The sequence below is a fragment of the Oncorhynchus mykiss genome, chromosome 28, assembly GCF_013265735.2.
Source record: "Oncorhynchus mykiss isolate Arlee chromosome 28, USDA_OmykA_1.1, whole genome shotgun sequence".
NCBI lineage: Eukaryota > Metazoa > Chordata > Actinopteri > Salmoniformes > Salmonidae > Oncorhynchus > Oncorhynchus mykiss.
In genome coordinates, this window is record NC_048592.1 from 16,028,907 (window position 1) to 16,055,999 (window position 27,093).

Below are 27,093 nucleotides of genomic sequence, written 5' to 3' on the forward strand. Positions count from 1 at the left end.
TAGAACAGTGTGAACGATATGGGACATGGTCTTCAACGACCCCATTGAGTGTGTGAGAGCGCAAGCTTCGACAAACCGTCAGAGAGTGAACCCACTATTGCTTTATCATCATAGTTGAGGGCATGTTCTCCCTATTTTCATGCTTCTTAAAGCTCCATAGACTAATGATGGACTTTAAACCATCTCTACATGACACTTACAAAAGACAGTGTTGGGAAATTAACTTTTATTTTTCAATTGTTTGGAATACAAAATATATCATTACATAAAATCTTTTCATAATGGTTTATTACTTGTTTTGTAATTCAGTACTATTGTGACTTTGTTGTAAGGCGCAAGTCATTGTCAAGTACATTCATTGTTACTTCAAAGGATTGCTTGAAAACCAAAATCAGATCAGCAAATGTTTGCCAGTGATCGAGTGATATTAAAGCAAAATTAAAAGTCAGATAAATTAATATTGTAGACATTGTAGATTAGATGCTGTGAGTCAAGGACATTGAAGCAGTAAGATATTCCCTTTACATAACAACAAAACATTTGGTAAAACGTTATATATTTCAATGCTACATTTATTTTCAAGTTTAAAAAAAAATCTAAACATCTACATGGATTTTAGATTTCATTCTAACAAACTGTTATCCATCAAATGGTTGAATATGTTCAACCTTTATACCCCCAAAACAGATTTAGCTAACAGCACAAAACAAACTAAACACAATCAATCAATGAAAGATATACCACATCACAAATTGTACCCCATCTAACCCACTTTCCCTCTCCTCAACCATAACAAATGTGCCACATCACATCTACCCCTATCTACTCCACACTAGAGTTGTCATTTTCAGCCCAAACCCGACCGCTGGACATGGAGTTCTGAGAATTTATTCAGGCCGGATGGGGTTCAGCTTTGCTGCACTGTGTAAAATACATTTTTGGACCTTGATTGTCTTCGTGACTACTAGCGTACCTTGGCTTCTACTACTGCTCTCTCTCTAAAAATCTCTCTCCCCCTCCCTCTACTAGGCTTAATGATGAAGGAGAACAGGGAGGGTAGGGACCGAGCGCTGCGTGCGTATTTGTGTGCCAAACAGGTGTTAGATTAAAAATGGTTTAATTTCTAGACTTATTGTTTAATTATTCAAGGCTCCCTTTGTTATTTCATTTTCAAAATAAAATGCCTGATTGTATTTAAGGCTTAATGACTTGTATGCTGTGTAATGACATGAATGAATGACTGAGATTAAATATTGATGTAAATTTCGCTAAAACAGCTAAAACAGGACGTGCCCTCATCTCGATGGTGAATAGATTATACACGTTTACTACAGCCTACCAGGCCTGATAATGATGATGATAATAAAAATAATAATAACACTTAGTTCATTCGTCATGATTCCAATAGAAAATACTAGCAATCAATATTTTCAAAAGCATGTGAGTCTCGTGTTCATATTTCCATAACCTCTGCAGGCTTTTGGAGTTGCCTATACAGAGTCAAGTGCAAAATATGAACTCGATTTAGGCTACATTATTGCATGCAAAATGTTGCTGATCGGTGACAAGATGAGCTAACAAATAAATGAGCTACCACCTCCACTTATTTGCCCAGCCAGAGATCAACCAATTATACAGACTCAGTGAAACCAAAATAACATTGATTGATTATCAGACAAGTCACAGGGTTTAGGTTACTACGGGAGTGAAGAGTAAAATCCACGTGTTAAGCTGTATAACAGGCTCATGAGCACTCACCTCAATTTAGCTAACATTTTCCCAGTATTATAGGCTAACGGTTGGATATGACTTTGGGAGTTTCCATAAGCAAAAATGTGATACATGCCTTCAATTGCATTAGCCTATAGCCTACTTAATTCCAATATTTTCGTAATTCAGTTGATCATAACTAGGCCCAAGGTGAGTTTTCCTCTCTCCTCACTTTTCTAAGACAAGGGCTGTTTCCACATCTCCTCACTCCGCTGCCTCCCGCTTCCGCCGCATCGTTCTCAGTTTAAATCTATATGATGTCTTCTAGAAATCTAGCTTTTTTGGGGGGTTTGGGTTCATAACATTTCTATGATGTTGGACCGGGCCTGAGCTCGGGCTTCAGCTCATCGGGCTTCAGCTCATCAGGCTTGGGTAAGACCAGGCTTTAATTTTCAGACCCCAAAACAACTCTACTCCACACCCTCCTTCCCCATATGTGTGTTTTAATATTAGAACTTTGAGTTGACGCTTAAGGTGTTGGAGGCAGAAGTGGTGAAGGTGCTGTAGCTGGAGGAGTAATCCACACTGCCCCTGCGGGAGCCACTCCTGGACCCGGTACGAGAGGTAGCCAGTGAGCCAGCCCTGGAGCCCGAACGGGAGCCTGGGTTGGACACGTTGTAAGGGCTGCTAATGCCCTTGCTGGACATGGAGGAAGCCTGGAGCATCTTCATGCCATTGCCTTCCTCCACCATGCAGCTATCCATGGCCTCCTTGTAGGAGATCTTCAGCTTGGTCTTGGGGCAGGTCAGGTTCTTGGTATGGCTCCTTGTGTCCTGAAGCTTCTGTGCTCCTTTCCCATCCAGCCAGCCCCTCCGGATGGCCGTCTCAATGCTGGTCTTCTGTCCCTTGCCGGGTTCTAAAAGCCCTCCTGTCAGATACTGGAACTCCATGAACCTTGTGCCAGCCTCGTAAGGCAGCCATTTCTCCTTCATGGCCTCGACCACAGACATCTTCCTCTTAGTCTTCACATCCTCGAAGCCCATGAAGGCTTTCTGGGCTGGCTTCAGCTTGGTGGCCATGTCATCATCGATGAGGCCTTGGTGGACGGCATCCTGCAGGTTAAGCCGCTGGCCATTGGTGGGGTTGATGATGCCTCCAGTACAGGCCTGGGCCTCCAAAAGCTTCTGAGCTGTAATGGCATCAACTATGCCTCTCCGTAGAGCCTCTGGGATGGTGATCTTCTCCATTGTCTCCATGTCAAAGATGGCCGCTATGGGGCTCCCTTCATCAAACTCATCTGTTGGGGAGAAGGTGATGGATATGCTGTTGAAGCGCTTTCGTACGGTGGGGGAAGAAGGGCAGGCCTGGGTGGGACTGGTGCAGGTGGCCACATCTTCCATGTTGCTGGCGGTGATTGACAGCTCGCTCAGGCTGCTCTTGCTGGTGATGAGGTCGGCAAACTTGGTCAGAGTCAGGGTTCCTAAACGATACTGATCTAGGGAGGTCTGGTCGATGATGCCGCGGTCCAGGGAGTCCTGGATGTCATACTGTGTGCCTGTCTTCCTGTCCACCACAACCATACGGGCTGAACCATCAGAAGCTCTGATGGTGATCTCCTCCCACTCACACTCCTGCTCTGAGAGATCCAGAAAGGTGTCATAGTCGATGAGCTCCTTATGGTAGGCTTCCCTCACGGTCATCTCTTTTCCAGTGTCAGGGTCTACGATCACTACCCTCCTCTTACGGAGGATGTTCTTCTGGCTGCTCTGCTGAACCATCTGCTGAGGATTGGTCTTGTCCCTCAAAGGCAGAAGAACCAGACCAGTCTTGGGGTCGGTGATACACCTCTCCTTCAGCTGCAGATAGGTCAGGTTCTCCTGGGTGTTGGGGTCAAAGAAGCCCTTGGTGTCGTCTCCTTCGTAGGTCAGGATCTCATTCATTTCCTCATCAAAGTAGCCCCTCTTGTAGGCAATGTCTACATCGATACGGTGGCTCTCCTTGGGGTCGATGATGCCACCACTGGCGATCTGAGCCTCTAGAAGCCTGATCCCATGGCCCTTCTCAATCAGATCCTTCTCGATGGCTTGGAAGAGGGAGATGGTGTTGCCAGTGTGGGGGTCTTTGTATCCAGTGACTGCTTTCTCTGCAGACATCAGCTTGTCTTTGAACTCTTTGCCCACAAGGCCTCTCTTCCAGGCCTCCTCCACATTCATGCAGACATTGTTGATAGGGTCGATCACAAAGCCGGAGGCAGCCTGGGCTTCCAGAAGTTCCAGGGTGGTTCCTCGTCTGAGCAGACCTTCCTTCATGGCCTGGTAGATGGTCATGATCCTGTTGTTTGCCTCATCATAGATCCCCGCAATACAGGTAGAACCATGCAGGTAGTTCTTGAGCTTGTCCTCAATTTCCTTGCTGCTGAGCTTTCCCTGGTTCAGCTTCTGCACATCGGTCTCAGACAGCAGGTTGGAGTTGATCAGCTCTGTGACAGACACCTCTCCCCTGAGACCCTGCACGGTCATGGGCTTCTCTGGGACTGGAAGGAGCAGCAGGCCAGAGGCGGGCTCCATCCTACACTTCAGCCTCAGATCACTGTAGCTGATCTTCTCCTCAGTGATTGGGTCCAGATAGCAGGCAGGTTTCTTGTTCAGAGCCCTGTAGAGGTCTTCGTCGATCAGGTTGCGATCAAGCGCAAGGTCTTTAGGCAGGAACACGCTCAGAACGGGGTCCAGGATGCCGCCAACGGACTCCTGAGCCTGCAGCAAACGGAGGGCTGTCTTCTTGTCCAGACGGTTTTGCTTTAGAGCCTGTCCGATGGACAGCAGCTTTCCAGTGTATGGGTCTTTGAAGCCTGTGCCGGCTGCTTCAGCTGTCATCAGGGTGTCTCTATCGTCTGTGTCCACCACCCCTCTGGAGCAGGCAGCATCAACTGACATCTTCTCGTTGAATTTGGGGTCCATGATGTGGCCGGTGGCAGCTTGGGCCTCCAGTAGCATGATGGCGCTCTCTTGGCTGAGCAGGTTCTTGGTCTTGGCTTCAGTGATGGACATCCTGCCCTGGGGGCCTCTGACCATCCCTGCAATGACGCCTGTTCCCTTGAGGCTGAGCTGGATGTCCACTGCCACATCCTCCACGGTCCTCTTTCCCTTCAGCAACTGCTCCAGTGTGGCCTTGCTGATGATGCCACAATCACACAGCTGGTGGGCGGTGACCTTTCGGCGAACCCCATCGAACACCAGCTTGGACGGATCCACAGTGACCACTTTCTCGTCCGTCTGGGTCTGGATGCTCATGGAGTCAGGCCTCTGCTGCAGCCTCCTTAGCTCCCTCTCCAGGGAATCTCTCTTCAGGGCCAGATCCAACACTTCCCCCTGTGAGCTTTGCAGCCTGCCCTTATACCTCTCCTCCACAGTCCTCAGCTCCACCATCATACGCTCCAAATCGCTCTTCAGGGAGAGCCTCTCCCTCTCCATCTTGTCCTTGTCTGAGTCACATTGCCTCATCTGCCCCTCCTTCAGTTCATACTGGCTCTTCCAGTATGTAAAGTCCTTGTGGATCTTGTCTCTTTCTTCCTGGAGACGCTGTTTGTTGCGGAGCTCAGTCTCAAGGGAGACCTTGACGCGGTTCAGTTCCTCTTCGTAGCGACCCTGGCGAGTCTTGTCCTGTTCCAGCTGCTTCAACTTGATCAGAAGGGTGTCCCTCTCAGACAGGATCTCAGTGTAGTGGTTCTGAGACTGCTGCACCATCATGGAGGTCTGGAAGGGAAAGAGAAAATAAGACATATTGGTCAACACTCCCATTTAAAAAAAAACTGTATGGATAAAGACTGTATAAATCATTACACATTAAAAAAAGTTACCCTCTTCCCTTCTGGTAAAAATATTGAGGGAAGAAAGATGAACACTATTGTTAGCAGATTGTTAGCAAATTTCCAACAACCAGCGAATGTATAGCCTTAATTCACTGTAGATATCGTGAGTGCAGTGAAAACCATGGAAGCAGTCAGGTGGTGAACATTGGTCCTCTGAGAAAACAATTAAGTTATTGATGAAATACTTATAGAATTTAGCCAGTTAGTTTAGGAATTATTAATAATGAATGAATATTTCATAGTTGAGTAATAGTTATTAATTGTTAACAACAATAAAATTGTTATTTGAGTGAACAAAAGGAAAACCATTTTCTCATGCAAAAGTTTGAGAAAAAAACAAACAAACAGAATAATAGAAAACAGTAATTTATCATGTAAATAATTTGAACTTGATCCTCCTAGTGCCAGTCATTCATGCAGAGTTGTTAGAAATAGTTGGAATTGGCCCCTCAGATCAATCAAAATACCTCAAATGATTGCTTTTGGACTTTGTCTAAATCCGATTTGAGTTTTTCCCTCTCCTTGGTCAAGTCCTTGATGAGCGCTTGAAGTTCCAGTGTCATCTTGCTGCTGCTCTGGAGCTGGACATGCAGGGAAGAGATCTGGGATGTATCTCTGTCAAGTTTCAGTTGCTCTTTCTCCTGCTTTACTCCTCTCATTTCCTCCTCCAGCCTCAGCCTCTCCTTGGTCAGCTTCTGGGTCAGGCACTGGAGTTTCTCGATTTCTGTGGTGGCATCATTGAGCAGCCGGCTCTTCTCCTCAATGGTTTTGTAGAGGCTCTCGTTGCGGAGATTGACCTCACGGACCTTCGCATGCTCCTGTAGGAGCTGCTGTTGGAGTGCCTTTAGCTCTGCGGATACCTGACCCAGGCGATCTGTGGTAGCTGTGTGCACACGCAGGCTCTTGTCCAGAGCCTCCTGGAGAGGCCGGAGCTCCTGATCATACTTCCTTTCTGAGGTGGACACCTCTTCCTGCCTGGCCTGGAGGGTGTTGATGGTGGTGGTGTGTTCTCTGCAGCTCTGCGTCATCTTCTTCAGCTCAGACTCTATCCTCTTCCTGCGGGTGAACTCATCCTGGGTGGTTCTCTTCTGCTTTTCCACCTCCGCTTCTAGACTGTTCACCATGACCTGCACGTCCCGGATGCGGCTCTGAAGACTGGCGGACGTCATCTCAGCCTTGGTCCTCTCATTGGTCTGCTTTTCGAGCTCCACTCGGACCAGGTGTATCTCCTGTTCTGAGCTTTTGAGCTTGTTGATGACCTCCCGAGAGGTGGTCTTACTGGTCTGCAGCTCAGTGTAGGACTGCCTCAGCTTGATGACCTCTATCTCCAGGGCACTCCTACTCTTTCCCTCCTCATCTAGGTTGTATGTGAGCAGGCTGATCTGCCTGCTCTTTTCATGGCTGCTCTTGGTGGCCTCGGCCAATGCTTCTTTCTGCCTTAACTCCTCTTCTCCTCTGGGTGACCAGGGTCTGGAGCTGTATCTCCAGCTCTCTCCTCCTCCTCGACTCCTCCGTCCCCTTAGACCTCTGCTGGTGGGCCTCCTCCTCTGCCTTCCTCCTCATATCCTCAGTCTGAGTCACAGACAGTCTCAAACTCCTCAGCTCCTCTTCAAGATCACTCTTATCAGCTTCTAGTCTTTCACACTGCAGTTTGAGCTCGGCCATGTCCTCTTGTTTCTGCTGAGAAGCCTTGAGGATGGTGCTCTTGGTGACACGTATCTCCGACTCATAGTTTTGCTTAAGGTTACTAATCTCCTGGTTGCACTGCGTTCTTACCTTAGAGACATCCTGCTCCGCCCCGCGCCTCCTTGTGGCTTCCTCTTCCAGCTGCATCCTGAGCCTCTCCAGCTCACGCTCCTTGTCCTTCACCGCTTTCTCCAGGTCAATCTTGGACCAGTTGACCTCGTCCAGCTCCTTCTGGCGCCGGCGCACGGCTGCCTCGTACTCTTCCTGCTGGCTCGTATAGCGCTCCTCGGCCAGCCTCCTCTTCCTCTTCTCCTCATCCAGCTGGTAGGTGAGGCGGGCCAGCTTGTCACTGAGCTCAGTCAGCTGGTTGCTGGTGGTGTCCAGGCTCTCCCTGGCCACACTGGCCTGCATGGCTGTGGTCCTCTTCACCTCCTCCATGGAGATGAGCTGTTCTTTAGACTGTGAGAGCTCTAGCTTATAGCTGGACAGGGCATCCTCTAAGGAACGGTTCTTCTCGCTGCGGTCCTGGATGTTATCCTTCAGACGCCTCAGCTCCTCCTCCAGAAGCTCGATCTTGGTGTTCCTTATCTGAGGGGGTAAAATAGAAGAGTCACAATGAGATAATAGTCGCAATGAAAAGTAGTTGCCCTTAAAAACTAGGATCAGATTAACCTAACTCTATCATAACCAAGGAAAGTCATATCAATTCCAGAAATTAATAATTTGGAGGAAACTCATATGCTACATATGGCAAACACATTATTTTTATGATTCTGCCATTACGCCCTTACCTTCAGTTCCTCCATGTTTTTCAACATCTCCCCCAGGAACTTGTAATAATCACTGGAGCGGGTCAGGAGCTCAATGTATCGAGACTGGAGGTCAGTTGCCTAGTGGGGTACAGTTAGATTAAATAGATAAACAAGCAGTCGTAGACTCTCTCTCTCTAAAACATTATAATAAAGGAACTGCTATGTACACTTAGAAAAAAGGGTTCCAAAAGGGTTCCATGGCTGTCCCCATAGGAGCACCTTTTTAGTTCCAGGTAGAACCCTTTTGGGTTCCATGTAGAACCCTCTGTGGAAAGGGTTTTACATTGAAGGCATACCTGGAACCAAAAGGGTTCTAGCCGGAACCAAAAAGGGTTCTACAAAGGGTTCTCCTATGGGGACAACCAAAGAACCCTTTAAGGTTCCAGATAGCACCTTTTTTAATAGAGCCAAATAGCAAATCAATCCAAAAAACAAGGATTACTACACTGGGATTAACATCACTGTAATACCTGTAGGGTATTATGACTGGCATTATGCCACCTTAGGTTTCATGAACTCCTTTATCCACATTACCAGGGTGATTATCAGGGTGATGAGTAATGTGTTTGTTTTCTATGATGATAGTGGATTGTATTCCTGCTTTGCATTTCACATGTGTATTTGATGTGCATCTTTGTAATTACAGGGCTCATTTGAAAAAGAAAATAAAAAAAGACCAGGCCCTGCGTAAAACATAACAACCCCCCCCCCTCCACACACACACACACACACACACACACTGCTCTAAACAGCAAAACTGATCCTACTCTGAGACGCTTTATATATACGGGCCCTGAAATCTTTATAACACTGTATACTGCCCCCTGTTGGACAGGCTGGTTCATTACCTCTTCTCTGACCACAGTGGCAGGGGACTGGAGCACGGTTCTCTTAATGGGGATGTTCAGCAGGGTCTCCAGTCCAGCACTGTAGGAGGCCAGCTGCAGCTCATAGTCCTGGAATGATGTAGAACCACGTATGAACACAAGCATTTCATTTTTATTTAATTCTGCATGCTATACGGTTTTAGTTGGCGGTGTGATATGCAAACTGGCACGATACTTTTAGTGACAACCAAATTCAGGGTGTTGAGAGAGGTTGTGAAAGGTTGACCTTCACCTTGATGGAGGCAGCGCAGGTGTCCGCATCCTTCTGTATAACCTCCACCTTCTCCTTCTTCCCTTTGATCTCACTGTGCAGCACCTGTCCAGCAAACATATTGTGTCATGAGCGTGTTCAAATCTATCAATCATACCCAAAACAACCAGTTAGTCGCTGTACTGTACAGAATTGTACGCCAGCATTTTGGGAGGAGAAAAAAAAAGACCTTCTGTCTGTTGAGGTGCTCCATGAGGTTCTGGATGTCGCTGAACTTGGCTGCCTGCAGGGTGTCCTGGCGCTGTTTAGCATTGTCTATCCACTGGTCTACCACTCCACTGCTCTGCTGGAAATGTCTTAGCTGTTTCTCCTGCTTCTCCAGGTCCCACACTCTTATTAGAGGGATGGAGAAAAGGAGGGAGGGAGAGAGGGAGGGAGAACGAAAAAGGAGAGTCAGTCCCAATTGAGTTGCTGACTACCAGCAAAAATAAGACTATGGAATGCAAGGAGGCTGAGTGTAATGGATCCCCTACTAGTGCATAGAAGCAATTATTATGAAACATCAGAACTGGATTTGAGAGTGATTTCATGCACAGCAAACTGGCCAGTCTTACCTTGCTTGATTTCTCAGTGTAACATGTCGAGTGTTGATTCAGAAGTGAAATGAACACTCAGTGGTGTAAAAGTACCCCAGTGTTAGTGTTAATAACTAGTGTTGAGTGTGATTGAGACATTTTTACTCCGTGGAGAGTGAAACACTCCCGTCAAAACCACGGCCATCTTTATCTTTATTTTCCAGCATGCTCTACTGCAGCTCCATGGTTTTGGGATTGTTTTTAATATGTGTTTTTGCATATACATCGATTGATTCATCTTATGGTACACAGAGATAAAAAAACATACATTTTACTTGGTTAGATTTATTGCACCAGTTGAAATGGTTAAGGTTGTCTCCTTTATCAAAGTTCCCAAAGACTGACAGTCATTCTGAATGCAGGTCATGGGTAAATCAAAATGTTGCATTTTGCAAGCCAGCATAATGTGACTGGGAGGCCTGATGTGGTTTGCGATGGGGAAACAAAGCTTCCTGATGTATTTAGCATTTCTGGCCAATTGTGTCGAAAATAGGTTCATTTTGCGAAGCTATGATCAACGCGTTGTACACTAGTGGCACTTGCTGGTCAAAATAATTTAGAACGGACAAATTAGTATAGATGATGCCGTAGCGCGTTGTGCGTGCGCACAGTACCAATTTTGCCTTCTGCCGAAACCAATATCAAACCAATCAGGTGGTTGTTTGACAAAACAAGGCCTTGGGCGTCATTGATCACGTGCTTCTGATAAAGTGATACAAGCATCGCACTGCTTCAAAGCAAACTGCTTAGCGATTTCGGCGCATGCCTCGGAGCTCCGGTATCAAACATTACATCACTAAATCTGGCCTGTAAAACCAGTAGATTGCTAACACCACTGTGTTAGGGTAAAACATGGCCTTCAAAGTAAGGCCTTATGATATACTGTATGTAATGTATTTTCATAAACAGTTACATTTTTATGATAACATACAGTAGAAACTCAATTGGTAAAGTCCACAGAACAAAGAATGTTCTCATTTAACAACCATGTCTCTGTCACTAACAAATATAGTCATGGGTGGTAGCTCTACAAATCACTCAAGAAGTTAAGGCACACTGGGAATTTATATTCGAGGCATGGCTTAGTGGCAACATGGCTTCCAATTCGTTATTTTTGGCCACCGGTGAGTGGAAGTGCCTTTCTAGGGAGTTGTTCCTAGCCACCATGCTTCTACAGCTGCATTGCTTGCTATTTAGGCTTTTAGTTTAGTTTTCTGCTCATGTAAAAAGGGCTTTATAAACACATTGAATTGATTGATTGAAGTATTGTACCGTTTGTGGTCTATGGTTATGTTCATTTAAGTTTGAGAATGTCTGCTGCCAGTTTTGAAGTCTATAAATGCTCATGAGCATGTTGCTGTAAAGACTAGTAAGTATTATATTATAGTATTTCCTTAACCCAACACAGATCTCTTGCTGTGATGGTTAAAAATAGTATGAGGTGTGATTGCATAACACCATTGGTACAAACTATATACACTTCCTAGTGTTAAAAAATACTATATAAGGTGTTATTGCATAACACTGAAAGTGTTAATTACCTAACATCAGCACTAAGCTGATCAGCACATCAGCACTGTGTTCATTTAACACTCTAAAGTGTGGACCCGTATAGACACTGGGCCAGTGTTAAATTGAACACTGTCCGTGTTGATTTAACACTGGAGAATTTGCTGTGTGTGTTTAGAAGAGTCTGTAAGAGTGTATGTGAGAAGTGTATGTTTAGAGATCTAAGTGACCCTCACCTGCTGTCAATCTGGGTCTGGATGCGTCGCCAGCGGTCAGACATCTGACCCACCAGGTCAGCGTACTTGGACAGGTCCACATCACACTTGTGGAAGGAGGCTGAGATCTGACTGTTCACGTGCACTGCATTGACCAGGTCACTCTCCATGGCCTTCAGCAAGTCTCTCTTATGTTCCAGTTCAGACTTCATTTGCTGCAGGGGCAGACAACAGACAGACAAGCCTCAGGAAAAACACTGACACTCTTCTAGTTGACATAGCCATTGTGCAGCAGACCACACAACAACCCAGAAGCATCGTATATTTGTTTATATTAGGCCGTTCAGAGTCAAACAGTCCCAGCACTCCATAATGTACACACTAAACATGGATTGAAAGATATGAATTGACAGCAGTTCTAACTGATGGTTTATCTGACCTTGAGGGAGGATCTGTAGTTCTCCACCTCGTTGAGATCCAGGGAGGTGGTCTCCTTCTCAGTCAGACGGGCCTCGTGGACCTTGATGACATCCTCAGCCTGGAGGAGGCTCTGTAGCAAGTTCCGCAGATATGACAGTCTACACAGAGAAAGCAGACACACGCACCACGTTACAACACCATGTCAGCAAACAACGTTTCAACAGTGAAACATGAAACAACACCACAACAAACTATAACCATTTCACAGAGGTGACACATACCCCCAGCAAACATTTGCTAACCAGTATGTTTCCGCAACCATTTCTTAACATAGGAAGAAGACTAGAAGGTGGGAGCTCCCGTGAGAGCCGTACCTCTGCAGGTAGGCAGAGGATAGTCCCTGCAGATCTCCCAGTTTCTGGTTGAGGAGGTCCAGCTCTTTCCTGAGGAACTTGGCCTGCTCTGAGTCTGCTGCTGTCCCTTCCAGCTGCCTGAGGACCCTCTCCCTTAGCCTCAGGTACTCATCACGCACCCCGTCCAGATCATGGCGTATGCCCTGAGAACCAGGATCAAGGGTTAGTCCATCATGTACAATAGGTTGCGTTGAGGACTATCAAGATTATTCAAAGAGAAATACACAATTGGATAGGAATAACCACACAGGTTTCCCTTCATTGCTATCGCCTATCCAGTCATGTTATCTCAGATACATTGAAGACAGGAGGAAGAATTGCAAAGTTTGTAAAAGTTTTCACAGGCCCATTTTGTCTATCGAACGTCTTTGTCGTTGATGTGGTTGCATACCTCCAGCTTTAGGAGACGCTGTGAGCACTCCTGCACACTGTTCTCCCCCAGGGGCACATGGAGGTGGTGGCTAAGGCCGGACTCGGCCAGCTCCAGCCTGCGTCTGAGGGCGTGGAGGTCACTAAGCAGGGTCAGGCTGAGGGTAGAGCCCTGCAAGGTATTGGTCGTCTCCGCCTTGATGGGCGGCTCATGTTGGACCACCAGCTTGACCACCTCCTGCTTGACCACGTCCACTTTGGATTGATCTGTGAAATGAAATGGAACCAATTTGAATTTAGTGCACTGGCATCAAATCCAGTAGCATAACATATTAATGTAGCAACCTATATCCAACATAATATTAGTGATTTATTGGCAAACATCTGTAGCAATTGGTGTCACAGTGTCCTATTTCAATGACTAAATTCATTCTCTTAACCTCCCTGACTACGATTTCTATTGAACTGATGTGGTTTGCAGTGTAGACAGGGAAGGAGTTCAGCCATCTAAGAAGCTCCACTGGGTAGACTAGGTGCCCTAGGACTCACTGTATGTAGGCAGCCCTATGACCAGTGTGTCGTAGTGGGTCTGGGCTCCAGAATACTGGCCCTCCATCTTCTTCTTCTCATCCTCTCCAAACATCTCGGAGCCTTGGCTGCTGCGGAGGAACTCCTGGTAGTGAGTCTCCAGACTCTTTATGATGTTACGGTACTCCTCAGGACGCATCTGGGACAGCTAGGAGAGAGAGTGACAGAGAGGAAGGAAGAGTGAGATTTACAACTACTGTGGGCTAAGAAGCCTACTCTGAAAGACCACCAAGGGTAGAGAGAACGCTTACTAAACATACCATTGAAGTCGGAAGTTTACATACACTTAGGTTGGAGTCATTAAAACTCGTTTTTCAACCACTCCACAAATTTCTTGTTAACAAACTATAGTTTAGTAGGAAAACCTGCAAAATCGGCAGTGTATCAAATACTTGTTCTCCCCACTGTATTTCAAGGCCTACCTTCAAACTCAGTGCCTCTTTGCTTGACATCATGGGAAAATCTAAAGAAATCAGCCAAGAACTCAGACAAAAATGGTAGACCTCCACAAGTCTGGTTCATGCTTGGCAGCAATTTCCAAACGCCTGAAGGTACCACGTTAATCTGTACAAACAATAGTACGCAAGTATAAACACCATGGGACCACACAGCCGCCATACCGCTCAGGAAGGATACGCGTTCTGTCTCCTAGAGATGAATGTACTTTGGTGCGAAAAGTGCAAATCAATCCCAGAACAACAGCAAAAGACCTTGTAAAGATGCTGGAGGAAACAGGTACAAAAGTATCTATATCCACAGTAAAATGAGTCCTATATCGACATAACCTTAAAGGCTGCTCCGCAAGGAAGAAGCAACTGCTCCAAAACCGCCATAAAAAAGCCAGACTACGGTTTGCAATTGCACATGGGCACAAAATCGCACATTTCAGAGAAAAGTCCTCTGGTCTGATGAAACAAAAAAAGAACTGTTTGGCCATAGTGACCATTGTTATGTTTGGAGGAAAAAGGGGGAGGCTTACAAGCCGAAGAACACCATCCCAACCGTGAAGCACGGGGGTGGCAGCATCATGTTGTGGGGGTGCTTTGCTGCAGGAGGGACTGGATGGCTTCATGAGGAAGGTAAATTATGTGGATATATTGAAGCAATATCTCAAGCTTGGTTGCAAATGGGTCTTCCAAATGGACAATGACCCCAAGCATACTTCCAAAGTTGTGGCAAAATGACTTAAGGACAACAAAGTCAAGGTATTGGAGTGGCCATCACAAAGCCCTGACCTCAATCCTATAGAAAATTTGTGGGCAGAACTGAAAAAGTGTGTGTGAGCATGGAGGCCTACAAACCTGACTCAGTTCCACCAGCTCTGTCAGGAGGAATGGGCCAAAATTCACCCAACTTATTGTGGGAAGCTTGTGGAAGGCTACCCGAAACGTTTGACCCAAGTTAAACAATTTAAAGGCAATGCTACCAAATACTAACTGAGTGGACGTAAACTTCAGACCCACTGGGAATGTGATGAAAGAAATAAAAGCTGAAATAAATCACTCTTTCTACTACTATTCTGACATTTCACATTCTTAAAATAAAATGGTGATCCTAACTGACATAAGACAGGGAATTTTTACTAGGATTAAATGTCAGTAATTGTGAAAAACTGAGTTTAAATGTATTTGGCTACGGTGTAAGTAAACTTCCGACTCCAACTGTACTTACTTCTTGTTCTGGATGAAAAATATTGAGATGTTAGAGTTAAACAATAATGTATGAATAAGACCAACACTTGACATTTCTAAAACACAAGTTAATAGATCTTATCTCCAAATGGTAATGTAGGATATTTGCTTCCTAAAACCTTTGTTCCCTGTTCATATTGTGAGTACAGTACTGTTGTATTGTGTGACAGATGCCGTGTAGTTCATCTAGCAGATGAGGGCCGCTGTGTAAGTGGTAGTCTTGTGTAAGGCCTTACCATGGTGATGGTGAGAGAGTTAATGTGGTTGATGTCTTTAACACAGTACTGCCAGGAGATGAGGCTCTTGATGTTGATGTAGAGCTGATTCCAGATGCCCATGATGGCCTCGTAGTACTGCTCATTCCTGCAATACACAACATAGGATCAGTTACTAATCAATGATCTGTTTGTGTCATAATAGTAGGAAGTCAGTTGATCTAGTCTGACACCAGCTTTAATGAGCTTTTAATATGTATTGTAATGTCATTTTTATGGCAGAGTTATTGAAATGGCAGTAATGTCAGAGAGCCAGACAGCGTGGATGTTTAGGGAGTCTTACTTGTTGGCCAGTCCGATGCTGAGGGGGTTGGGAGGGGGGATGAGGAGGCACACAGATGGGATCAGCATGTCCAGACCTCCAGGACCCGTCACGTGCCACTTACTGCGCTGGGTGTTGTCCGTCAGGATGCCCTCGTCCCCCTTGAAGATCCCTTTCTGATGGACACAAAGAACACATGCAAAACAGTGTAAACTCGCTATTGTTCCAGTTCTTCTCTGCAAATATTGTACGTGTGTGTTGGTGGTGGTAGTGGTAGTATATAAGCATTGTAGTATTCAAGCATTTACACAAAAATGTGCATGTGCTACATAAGATCATGGGTTAACAATTTAGAATCCGTGTTTTTTCTTATCTGTGTGCGTGTTGTGTTGTGTTGTGTTGTGTGTGTGTGTGTGTGTGTGTGTGTGTGTGTGTCTGTCTGACCTGGTCTTGCTTGAAGTCACACAGGGCCTGTACTATAACAGGACTAGGACTACTACTCTTCTCCTCAGGGTTACGTGGTCTCAGCCTCACGATGCTCTTGGACTTGTTGACCAGGTTTTTGACCTGCCTCTTATTCTCCATGATCGTCTCCTTCTCTCTCTGGGGACAAACACACATGTCATAGAAAGGTCACGGAGACAGGTCCAATAGTCCTATAGTTATCCCTAGAGCTACTAGTTCTCCCATTGAAAAAATTCCAACTAGTTTTATATCCGCAACTTTCTCACCAACAATAATTCAGTTACATATCAATCATGTCTTGTGACACATGAACCACCCTAACAATTGCAATATGTCATGTCATTTGCATTCTGTTGCGCACATGCAAAATAAATTTTAACAAGCCAGAGCGGTTTGCCTTGCTAACATATGAGGGAAGGAGTTACCCTCAACAACACACAGATATCGGATCTTAATTTGAGCCAGTTTGCAACAGCAGGAAAATAATCCTGCAGCAACAGGAAATGTGAATTATTATGTGGATTATAATTAATGGACATTTTTGTAGGGTTTGACACATTTTTCGTTTGGAACTTCAGAAGCCTTTTTAAACCTCAAATACACTGAATGTTTCACATTTCCTGGATTGCAAGTAAATTCACCTGCAACAGGGGGATCAACTTAAGATCCTGCATCTGTATGAGTAGTAAGGAGGGTTGTCTAATATACAGCAAAGATGCTCACTCCATGTCCATCATACTCATGTCAACTATTTGTTGATATTATGATAGTTGTGGGAGAGATCCTGTAGAAACATTCCCAGGTGTCAGTAAATTTTTAGCTACCTCAAGGTTCTTGAGGAGCTCAGTGAGGTTCTCCAGAGATGTTCCTTTATCACAGGTGAACTTCTTACGGATGTTCTCATGTTCCTTCTGCAGCTTGCTGTAGGTCTCATTGGCCTCCTTGAAGAACTGAAGTGGAGCAGGAAGTTTAGTAAAAATGACCTATGGTAGTTTTTAAGCAGCATTGTGTGTGTGTGTGTGTGTGTGCGTGTGCGTGCGTGCGCGTGTCTGTGCACTTGTGTGTTCACCTGACTGTAGGCAGCGTTCTCCTTCAGATGGACATGAATACACTTGGTGATCTGGAGGAGCCAGCTCCACTGGGTCTGCAGAGTGTCCATGTAGGCCTAGGGAACCAACACCGCCTTTTAGCTAGCAGCACCTCCATAAATAGTGTAGAACAAACTGATGTTTCCACTTCACTACTTATGGGAGGCTAAGGGGTAGGGTTGCATAATGCCGGTAACTTTTCCCAAATTCCCAGGTTTTCCTGTGTTTACCCGTCTGATTCCAGAAATCTTCCAACCTGAATTTCTAGAAAACCTGTGGATTTTGGGAACGTTGGGGAAATGTTCAACCCTAGCTAAGGGTAAAGCGACTCTCACCTCGATCTTGTCCGAGGCTGGGTGATTGTTCTTCAGGAGGCCATCGACTTTTTGCTTCAGTTTGTTTAGCTCCTTCTCCTTTACCTCCAGGGCACTCATCAGTTTCTGGAAAGAGACAGCACGAGGACCTTCAAAAAGGCTACTACAGCATAGGAATCTAGGCGTGTCTACTCATGGTTACCAGTGCAAGGACTTTGATGTCCATTGTTCCCATGTTAATTTGTAAATAGATAGCAAAGTGAAAACGAAACTAGGAAGTGTAACATGAGACCAATGAGTGTTCAGAACTGATATTATGTCAGTGTAAAGCCTTACGGAGTAGCTCTCCTGTTTCTTGGGGATGTAGACGTCGATGTTCTTGTCTCCCCAGTTGAACACCAGCTCCTCCTCCTCTCTCTCGTTGACCCACATGATGGCCCTGGAGATCTCCTCGATCATGTTCTGCAGCTCTCTCAGCTGGCCCGTACGAACAAATGACATTTTCTGACAGAGGAGAAGAGTTCAATGTTAATACACTAATCATAACTCTGAAGAAATGAATGATCAAATCATTGTATTTTGTTCAATTGATTGTTGTTTAATATGGACTCATACCTGAAGACTGTCCCATTCTTGCTGCAGGGAATGGAGGCCACCCTTGTCATCATTTTGGGCCTGAGTAAAGACACAGACGATCAGTAGGTTATATGTGAACCATGTGACCTGACCAGGGGAAACTCTAGGCCCAAGTTACAGTCAACTCTACAGTACGTACCAGCTCATCTCTGGCACGTTCCACCTCTTGGCTCCTCTGTATAGAGCTGTGGAACTTGTTCTGGTTCAGGATCAGTTGCTCGATGGCGGCTGCGTCCTCACCCCACGGGGACGTCTCGATCAGACGCTGCATACAGACAGACACACAGGAGAGATACAGCTTACTTTACCACAGCGACACTGCGAAACAGCATGCCACCAAAAGATGAATTACATGATTATTACTGAATAACAAAAGTACCGTTTGGTGTCATTTAGTTAGCAATTCTATTGAATATTTCCATATAAGCTGTAGGACAGTGACAACGTGCTACTGAAACCACATCTGTTTGTATGAAAGCCTAAATAAATGTGTTTCCTAACTCCATCCTCTAGATGGTAGTAAATCATAATTAACTGTTCCCACTGTCAGTGTGTCTGGCATCAGCAGGAAACTATTCCACCTATTCCCCCTGTAGAGAGTTCACTTCACTCCACTCATCTTTGATAATAAAAAGGGTGAGTGCTGTGCTCAGTAGAAACTAGCTGGGATGGTTGGCCACCCCACCACCCCCAGACAGTTTCTACAGAACTGCACTCCCTTTTTCTTCTCTCTCTCCTTCCTTTTGTTTTCTTTCCCCACCCTTTTTTAAAATGCATTCATGTTTGTAAGTTGGTATGCACAAATGTCTATTCGGTGAGCTACAATGTCGCAGTGAATATAGAGGTAGGAGAGGGATATGTGGGTGGGAAGAGAGGGATATGTGGGTGGGGAGAGAGTGTATGTGGGTGGGGAGAGAGGGTATGTGGGTGGGGAGAGAGGGATATGTGGGTGGGCAGAGAGGGTATGTGGGTGGGGAGAGAGGGCATGTTGGTGGGGAGAGAGGGATATGTGGGTGGGGAGAGAGGGCATGTGGGTGGGGAGAGAGGGATATGTGGGTGGGGAGAGAGGGATATGTGGGTGGGGAGAGAGGGATATGTGGGTGGGGAGAGAGGGATATGTGGGTGGGGAGAGAGGGATATGTGGGTGGGGAGAGAGGGATATGTGGGTGGGGAGAGAGGGATATGTGGGTGGGGAGAGAGGGTATGTGGGTGGGGAGAGAGGGATATGTGGGTGGGGATAGAGGGATATGTGGGTGGGGAGAGAGGGTATGTGGGTGGGGAGAGAGGGTATGTGGGTGGGGAGAGGGTATGTGGGTGGGGAGAGAGGGTATGTGGGTGGGGAGAGAGGGTATGTGGGTGGGGAGAGAGGGATATGTGGGTGGGGAGAGAGGGTTATGTGGGTGGGGAGAGAGGGTATGTGGGTGGAGAGAGGGATATGTGGGTGGGGAGAGAGGGTAAGTGGGTGGGGAGAGAGGGTATGTGGGTGGGGAGAGAGGGATATGTGGGTGGGGAGAGAGGGTATGTGGGTGGGGAGAGAGGGTATGTGGGTGGAGAGAGGGATATGTGGGTGGGGAGAGAGGGTAAGTGGGTGGGGAGAGAGGGTAAGTGGGTGGGGAGAGAGGGTATGTGGGTGGGGAGAGAGGGTATGTGGGTGGGGGAAGAGGTTATGTGGGTGGGGGAAGAGGTTATGTGGGTGGGGGGAGAGGGTATGTGGGTGGGGAGAGAGGGATATGTGGGTGGGGAGAGAGGGTATGTGGGTGGGGAGAGAGGGATATGTGGGTGGGGAGAGAGGGATATGTGGGTGGGGAGAGAGGGTATGTGGGTGGGGAGAGAGGGTATGTGGGTGGGGAGAGAGAGGTTATGTGGGTGGGGAGAGAGGGTATGTGGGTGGGGAGAGAGGGATATGTGGGTGGGGAGAGAGGGTATGTGGGTGGGGAGAGAGAGGTTATGTGGGTGGGGAGAGAGGGTATGTGGGTGGGGAGAGAGGGATATGTGGGTGGGGAGAGAGGGATATGTGGGTGGGGAGAGAGGGATATGTGGGTGGGGAGAGAGGGATATGTGGGTGGGGAGAGAGGGATATGTGGGTGGGGAGAGAGGGTATGTGGGTGGGGAGAGAGGGTATGTGGGTGGGGAGAGAGGGATATGTGGGTGGGGAGAGAGGGTATGTGGGTGGGGAGAGAGGGATATGTGGGTGGGGAGAGAGGGATATGTGGGTGGGGAGAGAGGGATATGTGGGTGGGGAGAGAGGGTATGTGGGTGGGGAGAGAGGGATATGTGGGTGGGCAGAGAGGGTATGTGGGTGGGGAGAGAGGGCATGTTGGTGGGGAGAGAGGGATATGTGGGTGGGGAGAGAGGGATATGTGGGTGGGGAGAGAGGGATATGTGGGTGGGGAGAGAGGGATATGTGGGTGGGGAGAGAGGGTATGTGGGTGGGGAGAGAGGGTATGTGGGTGGGGAGAGAGGGATATGTGGGTGGGGAGAGAGGGTATGTGGGTGGGGAGAGAGGGATATGTGGGTGGGGAGAGAGGGATATGTGGGTGGGGAGAGAGGGATATGTGGGTGGGGAGAGAGGGTATGTGGGTGGGGAGAGAGGGTATGTGGGTGGGGAGAGAGAGGTTATGTGGGTGGGGAGAGAGGGTATGTGGGTGGAGAGAGAGGGTATGTGGGTGGGGAGAGAGAGGTTATGTGGGTGGGGAGAGAGGGTATGTGAGTGGGGAGAGAGGGTATGTGGGTGGGGAGAGAGGGTATGTGGGTGGGGAGAGAGGTTATGTGGGTGGGGAGAGAGAGTATGTGACGGCTCAAATAGGGTCACGACAGAGAAACGTTTTCATTGTTGCAGTTTTACTGTTGCCAATACTTCTGTCAACTTGACAGAAGGAGAGAGTGTACACAACACAACACAGTGACAAAGTCAGAAGGACAGACATCTGTCTGGGAAAGAAAAACATCTGAGATAATGATAGGTAAGGAGTGAGACATAGGGATGTCATTTACCTAGTCAAGTCGGTTAAGAACAAATTCTTATTTACAATGACGGCGTAGGAGCAGTGGGTTAACTGCCTTGTTCAGGCGTCAGCTCGGGGATTCGATCCAGCAACCTTTCAGTTACTGGCCCAACGCTCTAACCACTAGCCTACCTGCCGCCCCAAATAGAGAGAGGTAGGGAGTGGTGTGTGTGTGTGACTGAGCTGATTTAGTTGGAAGCAAGGCGTGCAGGGTGTGTTCACATAGGCATGTAAGTCATCAGTCTAACAGTCATGTTCCACAACACTGTCAGTAGTGAGTGTTAGATTTCACATTCCTCTCCTTCTTTTGCCCCTTTTTCACTCTCTACTGCTCAATCTCTCTCTCTCTCTCTCTGGTATGTGTTCTTTCCCCCTTGTTTGTCGTTTCTCTTTCATCACTCTCCCTCTCACTCTCTCTCTTTTCCCTCCCCACTTCATTCGCTCTCTGTCTGTCCCCACCCTCTCTCTCTCTCTCTCTCTCTCTCTCTCTCTCTCTCTCTCTTTCTGAGCAGCTTATGTTTTTGCATCGTAGTGGTTTGAGTTTCAGCAGGCCAGAATCTGTGATAAGATTGGTGTCATGCTCCAACCTCCCTGCACACGCACACACTCAAACTATCTATCCTACTGCTCTAAACCGGTTTGGAGCTTCGAGAGAAGGATGGCATGTCTAGGGGGTGAGTTCCAGAGTGATGCAGTCATCTATTTCAACCTTTGCAATCACCTTGAGGGGGAATCGGTAGATAAATTATGCAGGTTTAATTGCAGGTTTTCTAGCTTTAATACCTTCTGTTGGCCGATCCAAGACATGGCATCAGTGTAGGTCCTCCCCCTCTCTTCCCAAACAATGCTGCCCCTGCTCTTCCTCTGGGTCGAGCCACTGATGGAGGAGGTGATCCCACTCTGCATGTTCTGGAGATGCTGTATGCTGTAGGGAGGGTGAGACAGCAAATGTCAGACATGAAAGATGAGAGTGGATTCGTCCCATCTGTTTTTGAGCACAAATGTAAATGAAAACACATATGCAAATTAATGTATCAAACACACACAATCTCTCTCTCTCTCTCTCTTTCACACACACAAACACATGAGCACACTCTCACTAGCTCTCCCTTCCTCTGTCTCTCAATCTCTTTCTCTGTTTTACCTCTTGATGATGTTGTCTTTGGGTTGTTTCATGTGCTGCAGCTCCATGGCACATCCCTTCAGCTGGTCTATGACCTCAGAAGACATACTCATTAGCTTGTCCACCTCCCCCGCTGGACCACCCTGGGGGAGGACAATCATATGGTCAGTACAACAATACACACACACACACAGTCAACACAGTACTGTCAATACACCCACACTGTCCACAAGACTGCCCAGTAAGCTACTATGTCAACATGGTAAGCACACCAAAACAGCCAACAAGACAACCGCCTAACACCTGAACATGGCAACACAGTACACACCAGTGGAGGCTTCTGAGGGGAGGACGGCTGGAACGAAGCAACACCGAACACATGGAAACCATCCCACTCAATCAGCTCCAGCTATTACCACGGGCCCGTCCACCCTAATTAAGGTGCCACCAACCTGCTGTGGTACACACTACACCAGCATTTCCCAAACTCTGCCCTTGGGACCCCAAAGGGAGCACCCCCCCCCCCCCCCCAGCACTACACAGCTGATCCAAATAATTAGCAATTCATGAAGCTTTGATCATTTGAATCAGCTGTGGAGTTTTTAAAAATTTTGTAACCTTTATTTAACTAGACAAGTCAGTTAAGAACAAATTCTTATTTACAATGACAACCTACAGAGGAAAAGTGGGTTAACTGCCTTGTTCAGGGGCAGAAAGGCAGATTTTTACCTTGTCAGCTCAGGGATTTGATCCCGCAACCTTTGTTTACTGGGCCAACGCTCTAACAACTAGGTTGCCTGTCACCCCAGTGCTAGGGCAAAAAAACGAAACGCGCACACCTTGGGGACATGAGGACCGAGTTTGGGAAACGCTGCACTAAACTGTCAAAAAGACAACCAGGAAGACCAACAAGGTCAAAAAGACCACACCATTATGACCCATAATGGCTGAAAACACTTCAGGGAGGGGAGATAATAATGGACCATTCATGGACGAGAAGGCAAACAGCACTTTTCAGGACAGTAATTCTAGAGGAGTGCAATATTATCCGTACAGCTGAAGACAGCTGCTACCAATGTTGCATCAACACGGAAAAAAACAGCATTGCAAAATCCTCCTGTTTACATAGAAACATCCTGGATAATTAAAAAAATATGACTATATTTTGTAAGTGGAAGATGAATTATTATGCTAAAGCTAAACCCATTTTAATGCTGCTATTCCACAACCAAACATGCTTGTGTGTGGGCGTGTGCATCCACACATGTATGTGTGTTTCTATCCATAATTGACCCGTGTAAGGTACTTACTGCCTGGAGAATCTGCTGTACTCTCTGCAGATACTCCTGACACTGGTTTTGCAGGAAGAAAGCTTTGTGTTGGATGCTCTGCACACTAAACATGACAAAACAAAGAACACACCATCAGCGTTTGCAATATTGCAACACAAAACATCCATTATAATGGCATTATACTAATATTAACAATAACAACAAGGTACGCGACATCGTGAGGTGACATCACGTTCTGGGGGAGGATCAAGTTCAGGGGTATGTGTGTGTATGTCGTGTGTTGCAAGTTTCCAACACTTTTCACTCTTGAACACAGTCAAATATCGATCTCAGATCTCAATCTATCGACTTTGACCCAGAATATGTGTTGAGTTGAGTAATCTATGATTGTATTCTGGATAATGTAGCCTAGGCTATTGAAGCCCTGTATAGAATCAGGGCAATGACCACTATTGTGAGTGTAGTTTTGTCATTTAATACATAATGTAAAACAGTACTTTGTATAATGCTAATCATAATGTAATAATGTAATTCCTAATATCAAAGATAGGCCTAGTTTCAATGTAATATGATGTATCTTAATTAAGTCTAAACAGTGTATTTCTTCAGTATTTAATATTCCAAAATACCATAAAGATCAATGTATCAAAATAAACTACAAAATACTTGTATTTTGTAATGTATTTAATTAAAATACATGTATTTTGTATTTTAGAATACAAAAATACATTTTCAAATAGCCAGCCTAACAACGTTCTCAGTAACATATTACATAAATGTTGACAGTGACTGTGATATGTTGTTGTTTATCTATCTTAGTTGAATACTCTGACTGTAAGTCACGCTGGATAAGTGTCTGCTAAATGATCATTATGTAAATATATATGTGAAAATGAACATTCCTAAATGAGCTGCAAAGCACACTGGGTATTATTATTGGCCTTGTTTCAGGGCGAAGCTTATTAGAATAATACTAAGCATGCTTTGCAATCATATACTTTTTATTTAGTTCATTTAGAAGACGCTCTTATCACACCATAGTACCTTCAGAACTCTGATACCAATGCAGAGCGAAAGTACAAATTACAGCTCTCGAAAGTATCTTGTTACAAAATACACTAGAGTGTAGTTCAGGCCAATGTATTTCAAATGACGAAATACGCAGAAGTAATTGAAATATATATTTCAAATACTTACAACAGAAATACTGCCCATTTCTGCTCAAAGGGGCGCCACAACCGGTATGCGAACCCTGGTCCAGCTACTGTCAAACCAACACCTAGCCACCTAAACGCGTGATTCGGACCTCTTGGCCTAACGATTAAGGTGTTGGCTAGACAGTTGCTGGAACCCGGTTCGACTTCTGGTCGGGGATAATCCCCGAATTCACTATGATGAAAAATGCTGATCCAATGTTGGATTTATGTATTTGACAAAAAAAGTTACATTTTTTTTCACTGTCTATATACAATGCATTTATTCACAATAAACTAGTCATTAACTATTGGTCCAATTTGTATCCTGTCCTTAATCAACCTTTAGCCTAATTCTGAATGCAAGGTGCACATACCTTGCCCCCCCTCCGTAGCCCCCACCACCTCCACCACCTCCCCCCATGGACGTTTTGGAGAAAGTTTGTGAATAGTTGTATCCGTCTCCATATTCCTGTTGATAGCCGTTTCCACCAACGACGAACTGAGTGCCGCTTGTCAGGTCTGGTCGAGAATTAGTCCTCCGACTCATTGTCGGAAGTCTATTTTGAGAGCCGTACATAATTTCAAGTACAGTTTCTGATTTACAATGTTGTTTTTAAAAAAAAGGTAAATAGTCTTGAAATAAGTGTAGTCCTAAACATCGGAGGAGTTCGTCCCTACGCCCACCCTCTCCGACGTCTCCTGTCGCGCAGATATTGTAGTTACTAGTGTGAGAACAAGGAGGAGTGTCGTTTTTGGACAGACCACTCCTAGCGCCAAAGTGTCTTAAACGAAGACCGACAGTAGGCTACTGTAACGCCCTTTTGTTCATTATATTTGGGGGTAACTTTTTCTGCTGGGAATATGACGGATAACTTGTGCAAATAATTTGTCACGCTCTTCACAAGCAAGATTCTTGAGGTCGGGAAGGTCGAATGAGTATAATAATATTGTCTCACTTTTTTTCCAAACTAAATGCTCAAATGGACAAGTGATTATTATACAATAAATTCGCTAGTACAATTATATTTTCTGTCTGCAACATAAAAAAAAACGAAATACTTTAATATGGGAATTGGTTTTATTAGGTTGAATAAATTAGATTTAGACACACATAGCGGACAGGTGTGTCTGAGCAGCAGGCTTTAAAGGGAAATGAGGATAGAGTAATGGAGGAGAGAGGGGAGTACACACCCAGTCTGAGGCAGAGGTTAAGCTCTGCCCCGGTATGGGAGAATTGGAACACCTACGTGTATGTGCTTTCAGCAGACAATAAGTGAGCATTAGGCTATATCAGTGGTATTCAAACTTCTTCAGCGGGACCCCATTTTTTCCGCCAGAATTTCTAGGGACCATTTTTTTTCCACAATAATTTATCTTGACCCCACCCCAAATATAATGACAAAACCTTAAAATCTGACATTTTTACATCAACAAATAACCCTCAATTCATTACATTTTCAGTTCTTATTAAAATGAAAAGAACGTTTACACAATAAAATGTGATTTTTCAAATGATCTTTCTCAAAAACATGTGTATATTGTCCCATATAATAATCTGTAATCTTAATCTTCTGTTCCTTTTTGGTGACCCCATTGCAGTCCGTCCGTAACCCCGAGTTGAATACCATTGGGCTAATCATAGCGTTAACACAAGACAGCAACGTCGTCACACACAAGCGAATAGCTGATTGCTGGAACAAGTGAAGCTGATCTGAAGTGCTTTACAAAACCTTCAACAATATGACACTCACATGTTCAATGTTATCAAACACTCCATCTTAAATAGATAGTTGCCAGACATCCTTATTTTGGCCAGAAGATAAAACAACTGAGTCATGTGTCTCTTTTTAAACAATGTGTCTGAGAGTAGATTTTTCAGAATTACATATTCTGCCCTCTGGTGTTTAAATCTGGTCTATGTCGATCCCTAATGGATCGAGTGCACTTTATCTGGTGTGTGTGTGTGTGTGTGTGTGTCTGTGTCTGTGTCTGTGTCTGTCTGTGTCTGTCTGTGTGTGCGTGCGTGTGTGTGTGGTCATAGCCACTACTTCCAGTGTCTACGTCCAGTAATTACTATAGTAAAGATTCAGCCATTCATATTTGCTTCTCATCAATGAAATTAGGCTACTGTAATTACAAGAGAGATAAACATCAATGCACCCACATATAACTGCATGGTGAATAATACATAACATGTGGTCCTATCCAGTGATGCAGTGTTAAACAGAAAATCGGTGGGTAAACTTTGATAGCTGGTCACAGTGAAAACAAGTAACGTTACATAGACTCCCTGCTAAAATAGTGGTACATGTTTTTCATGGAATACAATCCCCCAAAAGGTGGGTAAACTGTCATGCAAAAAAAAAGGTGATTAAACGGTGTTTACTTGTGTTTACCCTCCGCTACACCACTGGTCCTATCTC

General features: G+C 45.6%; 1 protein-coding gene across 1 annotated transcript; it reads right to left on the minus strand.

The window, feature by feature from the left end:
* Nucleotides 1–211: 211 nt before the first annotated feature.
* Nucleotides 212–25,440, minus strand: LOC110508634 (desmoplakin). Its single transcript, XM_021589291.2, is given in 25 exon segments — nucleotides 212–5,462; nucleotides 6,046–7,030; nucleotides 7,032–7,852; nucleotides 8,056–8,154; nucleotides 8,925–9,032; nucleotides 9,196–9,279; nucleotides 9,404–9,566; nucleotides 11,555–11,748; nucleotides 11,973–12,111; nucleotides 12,328–12,509; nucleotides 12,758–13,002; nucleotides 13,285–13,471; nucleotides 15,251–15,377; nucleotides 15,573–15,727; nucleotides 15,996–16,154; nucleotides 16,841–16,966; nucleotides 17,086–17,181; nucleotides 17,440–17,544; nucleotides 17,755–17,922; nucleotides 18,034–18,093; nucleotides 18,194–18,319; nucleotides 21,843–21,984; nucleotides 22,204–22,325; nucleotides 23,493–23,577; nucleotides 25,045–25,440. Coding segments are annotated over 25 exon segments (8,124 nt in total). The 5' UTR covers nucleotides 25,248–25,440; the 3' UTR covers nucleotides 212–2,219.
* Between the last annotated feature and the right edge of the window lie 1,653 nt (nucleotides 25,441–27,093).